Raw genomic sequence first — 14,601 nt, forward strand, 5'->3', positions numbered from 1 at the left:
TCATTATATGTGGCTCCTGTTTCTCGTCTGGCACAGACAGTGACTGCGTGTGATTCGTATCAGGTCAACAATTGCTGTTGCGATGCCCTTACTTTGCTATCAGGGCTGTTAGTTAGTGCTCTGAGTCATTTTATCTGCGAAAGGTTCAATGGAAAATGTGTGTGTGTTTGGGTGGAGCAGACCCCCCCCCCCCAACAAGCTCATCTTGCTCCACAGTCCTGAGGGGAACAGGAAATGACTGCAGGGATGAGAACAATCTTGAATGCCGATGCTTGTCCATCAGAACACAATGGCTGAACATGTACACATACTTCCAGTACACTTCCTCACACACACACACACACACACACATCCATTAAGAACTATAGTACAGATCATTGTTTACAGCTCGAGAGCAATACTCCTGCTGAAGTGGTTTATTATTTATGTTTTAGGTTCAGTAGTGACAACTTGAGTGTTGAAGATACAGACTCCCAACATTATGTGTAAGTACATTCAATACGGCTGAAGCAATAAACTGCTCAAAGTCGCTATATATATATATATGTGTATGTGTATATGTACATATACACATATACAGTATATATCATCTGCCATCAATAATGGCAATAATTCTGACAAAATATTTTTCAATTCTTAAGGAAATACATCATACAAGTACATGTATGTACAGCAAATATAAAAGGTTAACAGGAAGTATGACACAATATCTTAAATTAAATAAAATAAGTTTGCCTGTGTCTTGCTGTTAGAGAGACATTGAGATCGTCTTACGAACCACTCAACGTCAGATTCCAAAGTCCATAGAAAATAATCTGCTTTTAAAGAGCTGCTGCTCTGCTGCTGCATTGTTTGCTAAGTTTGTGCGACTTAACAAAAGATATTAAACACCAAAGCTGTAAAATGACACATCTGAACTCACTGGTGGACTAAAATCACAGAATTTCTCTCTGGACTTTGGTGCAGGGAGTGAGCGCTTTATAAAGTGTCACAAATGTCAGTTTCCAGTCAATAAAGGGTGTGCAACTGTCTATATATATAGCAGTGGCTTTTTCATAGGTGAAAATTGAGTTGTGTGGCTTGAATGTGTTTTTCCTTTACTTTGACTTATGTTTGGACATTTTGTAGAACAACTAATCGATTAATTGCAAAACTAACGGGCAGAGGAATAATAATGAGTTGCAGTCGTACTTATTTCATTATTCACTTATTAGTTGAATGCATGCAGGTCATTGTTGCAGCTGGAAGGTGGGACACATTTGGCTTATTCTCACTGTGTTTTCTCCCGTGTGTTGTTGTGTTCAAAGACTACAGACATGATGACATCAGCTGTATTGATGAAGCTTGGTCACGTGGAACAAACCCTCCGGCTCTATGTGTGTGTGTGTGTTTGAGGGTGAGCAAGTCGGTCATAAATACACAGTTGTTTAATGTTGACACTTCCTACACAGCTAATATTACCCTCCCACTCCCTGTTAGAAGTGTTTTTTTTAATGTTGGTGTTCATCCCGTTGGCAGGCTGTGTGATATTTCCCAGCTCTCAGTGGGATTTGTGCTGTCAGATTCCACACCTCACTCTGACTTTGGCTTCAGCTCCACTCATTATCCTGTCAGTTATGGCCCTTTTCCTCGCCTCGCCTCGCCTCGACTTGGCACGGCACGGTTTAGGTTGCATCTCCACTAAAGTTTTGCGGCTGCGTGAAACAGCAGTGTCTTTGTTTTACACACACTATATTTAGATTTTAGACATTTCTCTGGTAATTGTTGGAGATTAAGCCACAGTTTTAGGATTGTTAAGGATTGATCTACAGTTCGGCATTGTTCGGCTTGATTTTTGTGCCGGACGTCTCTTCCTGTGACGACACTCTGACGACGTCACGCCTCGTACCTGCTCAGCACGCTTTGAACCTCGCCGTGGTGAGGCGAGTGGAGCCTGTGTTATAAAGTAAATCTGGATATAAAGTATCTGTGATGACTTTTCCTGGTTTTGATAGTTGGTGCATTGATAATCATCATATTCATCATGTTGAATACATTCTGAAAATACAGTAAATATAATATATTGATTAAACAACATGAAATTGGCACGAATGATATGTAAAAAGTCACTTTAAATTGTCATTGTTTGTAACACACGTATATCCTTCAACAAGCCAAATAAATAAACCAGGTATTATGTGAACTGACAAAAAACTGTATGTTAAGATCCTGTAATACAGACCATAAACAGTATAGATGCTTTATTTTGCCGTGTCTTTTCACACAAACATCTCAAAAGAAAATGTTTATTGAAAAACTGCCTAAAAATATTGAGATTGCCTAGCCTAACAGAAATAGTCATGTGATTTATATTGTGATATACAGTATATAGATATTGAATAATATAAAAATGCATTAAGATATTTTCCCCTGCATATCGTCCAGCCCGATCATCGACCTATTACATCACAAACTGAAAATATACAGAGCATAAAGTCATCTTATCATGTTTTTCTCTACAGTTTGGGTGGATGTGTTAGTCTGACTTTAAACATTTATCTTAGTACAGTTGCACTTGGACTAACACGTCTACATGTCAAACATGCTGATGCTCGTTGCCTCATGATGTTTACATACAGGTAATAAAGACCAAAAAGCCCCACGGTTACTGGCAACTGTAACGTTATATAACGAATCTGGTTCTTCGTAACGGCACATGAGCTTGTTAAAAGTTGAAGTTGAAGGTAGTGATGACATAATATGGGCTAAAGAAAGTGTGGGAAACACTGTGCTAGACACAGTGTGATGACGTGCAGTGCTAAGTGTAGCGATGACCAGACGAGCAGCAGAGTGAAGGGTATCTATAGACCCTTTCATTGTATACCAACATTCCAAGCCTAGCGAGAATGCGTGCACAGTTTGGGGTCAGAAGACGTCACAACAGATAAGCGAATAGCATGTATGTCCACAGTCCTCCACCGAATAATTCTGAATATGTTCTTTCGTTGCTGATTAAAGACCGCTAACAATGCATGGAGACAAATTTGGGCTCAGCTGTCAGGGTTAACTCTCAGTGCTCATGCGGATCTGTGCGCAGGTTCATGTTTTTTTACATCTTCTTATGTGTTGTTGAGTCAAAGTTATGATTCATTTTATATCGCATTTTTAGTCGTGATATAAAGTAGCAATAATTGTGCAGAAGTCACAAAATAGAGCGTTTTTCTTTTCTTTTTGTTCATAAAAAACGAGCCAAGTTAACTTTGAACTGTCACATGTTTCCAAATTTCACTAATTAAATCCGATGTTAAACATTTTGAGTACTTTTTGCTCAGGTGTGTTTATATAGTTGAAAATGAAATTCTTTTTTCATCAGATTGCCTCTAGTTTGTGCTGAATAAAATGATTTAAGACACCCTATATTACACATTCTTATAGCCTCTGTATATACTGTATCTAAACATAGTAATGGATAAAGCTAAAGTGTTGTAAGGGTTAATAAAAGTGAACTGTGTGAACCAGCAGAGGCTGATTAAAGTTCAGCACAAGTTCACAAAGTTTCCCATTTTTCAACCATCCAACAATTTTGTGAGCTGGACTTTGGTGTTTGACGAGCGTGACATAAACATGACTTAAAGGTCCAGCGCGTAAAACATTTGGTGAAAAGGATAAAGCGGTAGAAGGTGACTGACTGACTGACTTTTTCATTTGGCAGAAAATGAAGATAAAATACTTTTTTATTTATTGTACCCCGTGGTTGGGGTCAATGGGAATTGGGTACCTTGCTCACAGGTACCCCGGCCCTTGCCCTGTTGGGATTTAAATCTGCATACAAGCCAAGTTCCCTTTCCACTGAGCCCTGGGCTGCCCAGATGACATGATGTCACATCACATAAGTCACATATGTCAGTAACATGAACTATCCCTTTAACATATGAACGTAACCCATTCAGAAAGTTATTCCTTTCACAGAGACTTCAGTTCAGTTTAGTCATTCATTCATTCATTCATTCATTCATTTGACTTCTTTCATGTTTCTTGGCAGCTGCTAAATATGAGTCCTTGTACACGTCTCTTCTTTTTGCTTCACTTCCTGGATGATAAGCAGTGTAGCCACCGTAGCACCTTTTCATAGACCTTCTTTATGCAGAGCAGGTGCAGTTAAACAGCCAATAGGAGCAATACCTCTCTCTCTCTCTCTCTCTCTCTCTCTCTCTCTCTCTGAACTGCTGTGTGATTGGTCAAAACCTGCCGTGATGTTACAGATTTAGTGGAGAGGCGGTTTTTAGGTCTATATAACACTGCTTTTTCACTGGTGCACCACACATGCAGAAGGCTTAGCTGTAGATGTGAGTGTGGTAGTAACTGCAGCAATGAGCACTTTACTCCGGCAACTTAGCAGCAAGCACGTATTAGAGATGCAATAATAAACATCCTGCTTACTGTACCTTTAATTAGTTTTCACTGTGTGTGGTCTCAGTTCTGGTCCTCAGTCTGGAACTCTCCACAAACACAAAGACTTTATATGATCAGTAACAGCTGTGCTTCACCTATGACAGGTGTCAAAGGTCACATTGACTGTGTTTTATCTTGTTTAATAGCTGCTCTCTTTGTTTCCTTGTGGCCAAGTCTACCCAGTTTACTGTTTATTATATGTCAGGCACTCCTCTCTAACCCTCACTGTTTACAGCTTCAGAGTTCAGATAGGGAGCTCACACGGCCAGAGGGTGGGTGGGTCTGATTTAGCTCAGTAGTTGTCAGCAAAGATAAGTGTTGCCACGGGTTACCAAGGAAGGCATTTGGATGCAGCCAAGCACAAAGTCACACAAAGCAGAGGAAAGACACTGTTGTATTGTGGAGTCAAAGGAGATTTATTTTGAAAGAAAAACAGACATGGATTTATTTATTTTTTTACCAAGGAGACGCTGGGGTAAAGAGAGCAGCAGCTAACCTTTACGTCAAAGATATTATTAGTAAGAAGCTTTGTCAGATAGGAAAACAGAAAATACTTGCTGTGACAATCCTGTGTGGTAATCATCCTGTTTAGCAAGTTTATTCATGTCTAGTGCTTCCAAGAGGAAAAACACAGTACAGTATACTGGAGTTCACTGTAAACTAACTTGTCCTAAGTGCAGGATTTTCAGCTGCCTTATTTTCTACTAAATATAGAGCAAAACAAGCTTAAACCTCGCTTTTCTAAACAGTTATGTCTTCTTTGTTCATTGTAACTTAAAATCAGAACTAAAAATCATTTTTTACACACGTGTAGAGTTATGCAGCATAAAACAACACAGCGAGCTGTCACATGACTCACTTTTCCATTATCACTCAAGTGCTATGAGTATTTTAGGACACAGGGGGGTGCTGTTTCACAAAGGTCCCCACCTTCACATGTTTCTCATGGTTTTGGGAGTGGACTTATCAACCTCAGTGCTCTGTGTGTTTGTGTGTGTGTGTTCCTGTATTTGTTGCCTCTCTAGGACCTGTAGTCCTCATCGAGACCAAAACCTGGTCCAAATGAAGCAGTTTACTAACTTACTCTCACTTTCCTGGATGACTCTGCCATCATGATCCATGTCTACACGAGGGTCGCAGGGTCTCAGCTGACATAGGGGGAAAGGCAAAGGCGGCAAAATAATATAACTGACTATTTTATACTGCTATAGTAACACCTTATTTACATTATTTTGGTAATAGGTAAAGCAGATCTGTGGATCCTGAGCCAGTGTCTGTGAATGACCATAGACCATTAAACACTGAGCAAAGGGAACAGAACATTGCTGTTTGATACAACTTCAGACATGTGCAACCATATTTCTGACCTAAAGCTGCTACTATTCATTTTTATTATCGATTAATCTGTTGATTGTTTTCTTGGTTTCTTCAGTATTTGTTCCATAAAATGTCAGAACTTGTTTTTCTATTAACAAACAAATATTGAGTTTGGTTTATGAAGGAGCAAAGAAACCAGAGCATATTCATATTTAAACGAACAATGACTTTCAGCATAACAACAATGTATTATTTTCTCAGTGAATGAGTTGGTTAGTTGTTTGGACCATAAACTGTGTAAAAATGTTGATCAGCGTTTACCAAACCTCGAAATGATGACGTTCTCAAATGTTTTGTTTTGTCCACAAACCAAAAGAATTTGCTATATGAAGCAAAGAAACCAGGAAATATTTACATTTAAGAAGATGAACCTTTTGAGAGCTTGTTTTAATTATGGGCCACACGGGTGGTGTAGTGGTAAGCACTCTTGCCTTTGCAGCAAGAAGAGGGTCTTTCTGCATGGAGTTTGCATGTTCTCCCCGTGTGTGCGTGGGTTTTCTCCCACAGTCCAAAAACATGCAATATGGGGATTAGGTAAACTGGACGCTCTAAATCAGGGCTGTCAAACTCAATAACAGAGGGGGCTGAAATGATTTATTATTTATTATTTCAACCAGTAAAATGTATTTTACTTGATAAGTGCGATACTAATCATTGAGTCAGTGGGAAAAAAAGCTAGAAAGAAATAACGTCATTATCTCGCTGGCTGAATACAATTGCATGGCGGGCCGGATGTGTCCCGCGGGCCTTCAGTTTGACACCTGTGCTCTAAATTGACCATAGGTGTGAGAATGGTTGTTTGTGTGTGTCCCTGCGATGGTCTGGCGATCTGTGCAGAGTGTGACTCCGCCTATTGTCCTCTGTCAGCTGAGATTGACACAGCAGCCCCCTGTGACCCTCCTGTGGAGGATAAAGTGGTAGAAAATGAATGGATGAATGTTTTAATTATAAGAATTGCAGCTCATGTCCAGTGTGTAAGAATTAGTGACATTTAATGTTGTTGACTGCTCCTCTCGCGTCAGAGAACTACGGTGGCCTTCGCAGACCAGAAAGGAGGCCGTTCACACACTCTGGCTGGTTTTTCCATTCAACCGCTGTGGAAAAAAATAAAAGAATGTGGCTGCTGTAAAGTGACACTTACACAAACAGGTTAAACACTGGAGCTTTAATAAGCCGAAATAACAGAAATGTTTTTTTTCACTCGCTCATTGGCTCCTGCATTATCCTCCATATGAGGGTCACAGGGGAGCTGGAGCCTATCCCAGCTGACACAGGGTGAAAGGCAAGGGTCACATCCTGGACCATCACATGTGTAATGTTCAACCACATTACACATGTGATTATCCTAATGGTTTAAAAGAAAAACATGAACAACTCAGTGTTTGAAAAGCTTTTTATTCTTACATAAGCTCTGGCTGTTGTCCAGAGTGTGTGTTTCCTGTCTGCTCCTCTGAAGGGTAAAAGCCACACAGAGATCTGCCTGAACTTGTGTTGATGACCAACTTCCTTCCTACTAAACCTTTTTTAAATGCACACTCTTTCTTTCTTCTCTGCTAGTTTTTGGGTGTGCTGTGACCTCCCTCCCTAACTTCTTTTCTTTCCCGACAAACATTGTGTCGGCTGTCCCAGTGCCTCTCATGTCCAGATTCCTGAGCAGTGAGACTTTAAGACACACCCAGACTGTGCCTAATAACACCACTGCAGCAAATCCACCTCAACGGCTTGACGCTTAACCTCTGCCTCAAACCTCTTGCTGTGGGTCGTCTTATCTGTTATCGAGCGGCAGCGAACCCTGCTCACCAAGTCTGACCCAGCCCAACAACTCTTTCCCCCTGGCAGTCGTTGAGGAGTGGGTGTGTCTTTGCGTGTCTGTCTGTCCAATATCACTGAGCCTGCTCTGTTGCCTTGTGACTGAAGAGGAGGAGCCTGAGGAGGAGGAGCCTGAACAGCTCAGACTTGTTGTGCCTCTTCCAGGAGGGCGGGGCAGCTTGTCAAGTTTTTCACTGCTGGGTGTGTGTTTGTGTGTGTGTGTGTGTGCCTGCATGTTTACATGTGTGCGTGCGTGTTTGTGTTTCCACAGTGGGAAGTTTAAGGTGTATTGGCCTCACGAAAGCATACTGGTAGTATTACAGCGCATAGAGAGGATACACACTCACAAGCAAACCTATGGTATGTATCTGTGCTGTGTGCTGGTACTGTGTGTGGCAGTGCTTCCTGTTTGATACCTGTGTGTGTGGCAGAGACAGTCAGACGACACCGACGTGCTCTAGTGTGTAAACGAATGTTCAGCTGGAACTTTGTGTGAGTCAAGTTCAGCAAAGTTAGCAGAGCGACCGGGGGAGTGCTGTGTTACTGCCTGTGCTACATTTATGGACCACAGGCTTTTGTTATGGTCACAACAAAAGCATGCTTAAGTTAATGATTCTGCTTTAATCTGAAACCATTCAGACGTGTGTAAAGTGAGTTATTGTAGCTAAAACAATCAACATATGTGACTCTCTGCACTAATACAGGCAAAATACAAGATCCAGCTGGTGTCTATCTGTGTCTGAACAACTTGGTAATAGGTTTAAAACAGCATATATATATATATATATATATAATAACCTTCTGTAGAATGAGGAAGACTCTTATATTGTGGTTGACAAGCATTTTTTGACGTTACCCAGCTGTTTGTGTGTGTGTGTGTGTTCATGAAATGTTCCCCACAGCGATGTTATTCCTCCTCATGCAGCTCAACAAACTGCAGTTGCACAACAGCAAGTAAAGCTCTGTTGCTAATTTTAAACTCCTGCTTCATAGTCACCTCTAACTCTTTGTATCACAGACTGGTCATTTCTGTTGGTCTGATATCATCATCGTCGAGTCAAGTCCACCTCTTGAAGGCTGCTAGTTAAAAGCACTGGATGCAGCTAACTTTGGAAGCCATTTTCAGCCACATTTGTGGTTTTTTGGGGTGTGGCCCAGTATTAGTCATGACTTTTCACAGCAGACACAAGCTGCTGCTGCTGCTTTACACACTCGCTCGCGGATGAGTCCTGCATGTGCTCCGTGGTTCTCTAAGACTTGGCGGACAGATACGCTGTGAGATTCTGATGTGCAGGCATCATGCTTTTGCTAAATCAGGGACACATCAGCAGTTTGTGTCATGCTGAAAGACACATGGCACCTTTCAGTGCCACATTACCTCACAGTCACAGGTGCTTCCAGTCATATGCGTGGCTTAAAAAGGAAGTGTGTCTGCTTCTGCCAGGATGATCACAATGTTGATATCAGTGTCATGTCAGTCAGGCTGAGGGTTAGCCCTCAGTGGAAACTGTGGTCAAGCATCAACATAGGAGGAACTTGATTGTGGTAAATGTTGCGATTATTTTTGTCTTGATGGTCGTGACATGAGATTTTCACATCGCCACGTAACATTTAAAGCCAGGCTGACAAATCTGTGTGGATTCTCACACTTATCTATGTCAAACTGTCAAGTTGTGAAGCAGGACAAGACAATACAGTGAGATTCATGGTGACGGGGCAGGGTGGATGGAAAGCATTATGCGTGACTCCAGGTTCTCCAGGTTCTCCAGGTTCCCTCCCACAGTCTAAAACAATGTAGAGGTTAATCCAAACTGCCCGTAAGTGTGAATGTGAGAGTGAATGGTTGTTCGTCTGTCCAGGGTGTGAATATATAAATATATATGTATATATGTATATATATATATATATATATATATATATATATATGTATGTATATATATATATATATATATATATATACACATATATGTACATATATGTGTATATATATTTCATTTTTAGGCAAAGTCCTTTTACAGATGAGTTTGTTTTTTGTCAAGCAAAAACATTGAGATTTCAATAAAATCACAATATGGAGGCACAATATTTGTTAAAGCATGTTGAAATACCACTGCCCTGACCTACACATCCTACACTATTACTGTTCTATATTCTATAAAACATCTTTGTTTTGCACAGATTTGCTCACACAGTAGTCATTTTAAATAATATGAGAACAATTATGTAAAGATAACCATTCCCTCTAGTATTGTGATACCATACCACAACTGCAATTTCAGTCTAAACAATCACAAGTAGATATTTATTTAAAGGACAGCTGCTGCTGTCGGTTTATGATTAATAAATGTAGATGTATCAAATGTAGACCTGCTTACATCTATGATATCTTAAAGATATGTTCACTGCCTTTTCTGACTGGAAACATGCTGCTGACTCTCCTGTACCACAGTCTATAGTGAAAATCTGCGTTTTTATCCATCCATGTGCCGCTGATTCTCTCTGTGGAGAATGAAACGGTGACAAACTTCAGTTTCTAATAGGAAAAGGCTGCAAATATGTTCATAAGATAACATAACGTCGACTTTGTTGAGGATTTTTTTGGTGTCAGTGTATGTGTATGTAGGACAGGCGTGCACACGACCTGATGCCACTTCAGTCCTCTAATGACCGTTAACAGATTTAATTAGAATCAGGACGACGTTGACTCTCTCTGGAATAATCTGCTCTCGGCTCCTTCGTTATATTCTTCTCCGTGGATTTAAAGTGACAGTGAACTGGGACAGGTTGAGTCCAGAACTAGTACGGTTCATTAGAAACCACATCACGTGACACGTGGAGCTCCATTGTTTGCTTTAATAGATTGTGACTGATTAAGCAGTGGTTGGTGTGTGGTTCACTGGGTGGTTATTTTGTGCAGACTAGCCTGTCCTGGTCTGTGTAAATGTGAATGTAATTATTGAGCGCTTTGTTTTGTCGTGAGACTCGGACGAATGTTGTTTTTACATGATGCTTTAGATGCTTCAGATACCTGCTTTTTTTTCCACTGTCCCTTTAAAGAATGTCAGTGTTGCACCTGAGGACTGGGTGTGAATGTTGTTGTATGTTGTTGTTTGTTTGTGTTGATAATGATGTCCTCGTGAGTAACTATGTAACTGTGAGACGTGTTTTTAGCGAAACAACAAAACACTAATGCATAAAATGAAACGTGCTCATTCCTCTGCTGACGACTCGTCATGTCTGTACTGTGAATGCGAGGCGACGGCAGCTCAGTGGTAGAGCGAGTCGTCTTTCCACTGGAAAGTTGTGGGTTTGATTCCCGGCTCTGCTAGTCTACATGCTGTTGCAAGACACTTTACCCCATGTTGCTACGGACGGCTGTGCCGGCAGCGTGTGAACGGATATGAACACATACACCATGGACCCTCTGTTGGGCTGGTTCTGGCCCGCAGGCCGTACGTTTGACACCCCTGCTGTAGTGTAAAGCAGCTTTGAGAAAGGCTTGATGTAAATACATTTACCATTCTTTCACCATTCATTTACAGAATATGAAATACAGAAGTTTCTGAGCATAATTCAAAACTGACCATTTAGCTTCACACTTTGTGTCATTAAAAACACTTTCTTTATTTTTGTCACATGCACATCCATCTCATTTACATGTTTCATTGATTAATAAAGGAATACAACAGCAGTTATTGCAGTATTGCAGGAGCAGAGTGACTTCCCCTGTTGCAGGAGGATGACCTCACTGCCTGTGACCTCACTCTCCCCTCACTTCTTCCTCCTTCTATCGAAACAACACTGTTGACTCGCTCAACTCTCTCAGTCAGATCAATAGCTCTACCTAAACTAAGATGTTTCAAATAAACCCTGAGGGTTTCATGAACAGCTTTTATGGCGGAGGATTAGAAGCAGAAGAAGAAGCTTCACTTCCGCTTCTGCAGTAAATGAACGCTGCTGTGTCCCCTCACTGTCCCCTGTCCGTCTCATTCTCCTCCTCTTCTGTGTCCGCTCGTCCCCTCACTGTCCACTGTCCGTCTCATTCTCCTCCTCTTAAATGATAGATAATAACGACATGAAATAACATTATTGAGTCAAATGAATTGTCTTTTGCATGTAAACGCAGGTCAAAGGCTGTTTATAGATAGGTATGGCACAATGTCCGATACCGATATCACATATTTGAGTGTCTACATGACCAAGATCAGTCCATTGCCGTCATTTATGACCTTTCAACACATTGTGCAGATGCGTTTACCGCCATCATTCTCCAACTGAGAAATAAAGAAGAAATAAACACACAACATGACTCAGCTAAAATGTGCATTGTAAAATAATTATGTGTAAAATATAAGGGAAAAAAAATGAATTTGGGAAAAACACACAAAAAAAAACAAAGATAAGATAAATGTAGATCAATGTAACACCAGCGCGTTTGTCAATCAGTAATGGTGATGAGCCTGCAGTCATTTCTTAAGTCAGATATTCCCAAATTGCAATAGCAGGTCAAAGTGGTGAAACGCAGCATGTCCATGTGTTTCTGTGTCTCGTCCTCTTCTTCACTCACTCCAGTCTTTCAAAGACAAGTGTCCAGTTCATCCAGCTCACTCAGCATGATTGTAAACCACAGCTGCTTTCACTGTTTCACTCCCTCAGAGGCTTATACAGTAGGTGCTCAGACGTGCCAGAATGATAATCATGGGACTTTATGGTTTCTGTCAGTGAGGCTTTGAATAATCAACATTTACTAATCATGTGTGAAAATGTGTGGAGTAGTTTACATTAATGTGAAGAGTAAATCACGTCGCTTAACAAACCCTTGAAATCTGATCTGATTACTTTCTATTAAGTGACCCCGGGTGACCTGACAGTCGACTAACAAGCAGAGGGAAGTTCCCAAACAGGCTTTACAAAGATACCACAGCGTACAATGCAATGGGCTGGATGTGAAACCAGCAGCAGTGACAGGGTGTCAGTGGGGTGGAGGCACCTGAAAGAGCAGGGCTGGGCTCCACAGGTAAATAAGGATTGATTTACAAGACAGTGTATTACTGTGTGTCACCTTCAGACTGGACACGCGTTAGGATATCCCACAGTGCACATGCAGCGGACAAGCAGTGGAGTGAGTACTTGCACTTTGGATTCCACTTGTCATTCTGGTTTTTTAGGGTTTCTAAGTGTATTTATTAACTGTTTGATATCAGGACAGTGGAAATTAGCGTGTTTTTCTGCAGGAAATCCTGAGTGATGAGACAATGTACGATATTATCGCTCACTGTGATGAAAAGCACTCACAATAAGTTAATCATCGTGAATTTCTATTCTCCTGATCATCGTGAATGGAGAAAAACATGAATAATATTTCACGTGAGTGATTTAAAACTGCCAACGTTACACCTGTTTCACTTTAAGAAGCATATTCAGTCATGGCAATAATATGAAAATGTTATATTATCCAATGACTGATCCTCCTGGAACTGAGCAGGCTGTGACGAATGATGAACATGGAATAAGTGGTTTATGTGTGTGACACCTGAGGAGGTGCTGAAAACATGGACACAAGCAAAAGCACATTTTACGTCTTGATGTCTTAAGAATATGTTTCCTATTTGACCATTGAAGTAGAGCAGCAACTAACTATTATTCCTGTTCTTGATTAATCTGTAGATTATTTTCTTGATTAGATGTTTGGTCCAAATATTAGCAAACCTGAAAATGATCTTCTTAAACGTCAAAAATGAATGATTTCTTTGTGATATGGAGCAAAGAAACCAGAGCATTTAAGAAGCTCAACAATCCGTGAACTTGTTTGAATTATTAAAACACATTCAAACCTGTTATCACAAATAGTTGGCCATCAGTTCAGTCATCGATTAATAATGTCTGTAAATAATAAGGATACACAGACAGTCGCAGTTAGTGGTCCAGTGTGTAAGAATTAGTGACATCTAGTGGTGAGACTGCAGCTTACTCTCCCATGTTGTCTCATGACTGCATAGTGGTGGGCATATAAATATAGAGTTAAAGGCTTTCTTTAAGGCTACCAAAACCAAACCATTTTTTATTCTTACATGTTTAAAAGTCTTTACTTTATACTATACTCTATATAAACACAGTTATGTGTCGTGTGTTTCGTTAATAATGCCCGTAAACTCGACAACACTGTACATCATCTACCACTTTAGTCACTATGGTTAAAATTTACAACACCATCCTTGTGTTTACATGCAGACAACCAATCAACTACTTTAGGGAAACCATGGTGTCATAATCCCACCTCAGCATTCGCTGTCGCTCTGTTTGTCGTTGTTTGTCGTCGTTTGTCGTCTTCCTCTTCTTGAGTTTGGAGATTGTTTGGTCTGTTCTCTTTTATTTTATTTTCCTGGTCACCCTGACTTGTACATTGTAATGTGCACTTGTCTGAATAAAGCTTTATTTTTAATTAAGCACGTGATCAGCATTTTGGTGTTGTGGCGTCACAGTGCCACACACAGGCCTGGCATATGCACTACAGTGTTCAGAGTGGTTTTGTGCGGATGAAGAAGTTACCTGACACAATGTCATGTTTAAACTTTTTTCAAAACAGCAAAGAAGAGGTTTGTTTAGTCTAGATTGTGTCCTGACTGTCAGAATCAAAGGCTGTGGTCTCCTGGGTCTCCATGGCAACTGAAAGGATGTCAGTGTCTCCTCTACAGTCTGTGATGTCAGCTTCTGTACACTTTTGTTTGCTGTCACTGCTGTCAGTTGCCGTGGTGACCACAGACACTCCACTGAAGCACAGCAGTCACACCCATTCATGTGGAATGCAGTGTTTTAAAGCAGGACCTCTGACTGTGGTGTGAGGGACCAGTGACACTGTGACACCACCAGTCTTTCCTCTTGTGAAAGCAAGACTTTATTTCCCCTATGTGAATCTTGAAATGATTATGATTTTGGTTTCTTGTTTGATTTTTTTTTTTCTTACTGCACATGTGTGACTCACTC

The 14,601-nt window shown here is 40.6% G+C and overlaps 1 protein-coding gene across 21 annotated transcripts in view; it reads left to right on the plus strand.

Annotated features, from left to right (window-relative positions):
* Positions 1-14,601, plus strand: part of cast (calpastatin) — a 51,880-nt gene that overhangs the window by 11,980 nt on the left and 25,299 nt on the right. For 2 of the 21 annotated variants that reach the window (XM_058630675.1, XM_058630680.1), the window contains exon 1: positions 7,810-7,977. The exons of 15 other annotated variants lie outside the window; for them this stretch is intronic. In XM_058630675.1, the coding sequence (XP_058486658.1) occupies positions 7,975-7,977 (3 nt within the window). In that variant the 5' untranslated portion in view covers positions 7,810-7,974. Of the gene's footprint in view, positions 1-7,807; positions 7,978-12,647; positions 12,740-14,601 lie in introns of those variants that run through there. 4 more of the 21 variants (XM_058630674.1, XM_058630679.1, XM_058630666.1 and 1 more) reach the window with 3 other exon arrangements.

This window comes from Solea solea, chromosome 6 (assembly GCF_958295425.1).
Source record: "Solea solea chromosome 6, fSolSol10.1, whole genome shotgun sequence".
NCBI lineage: Eukaryota > Metazoa > Chordata > Actinopteri > Pleuronectiformes > Soleidae > Solea > Solea solea.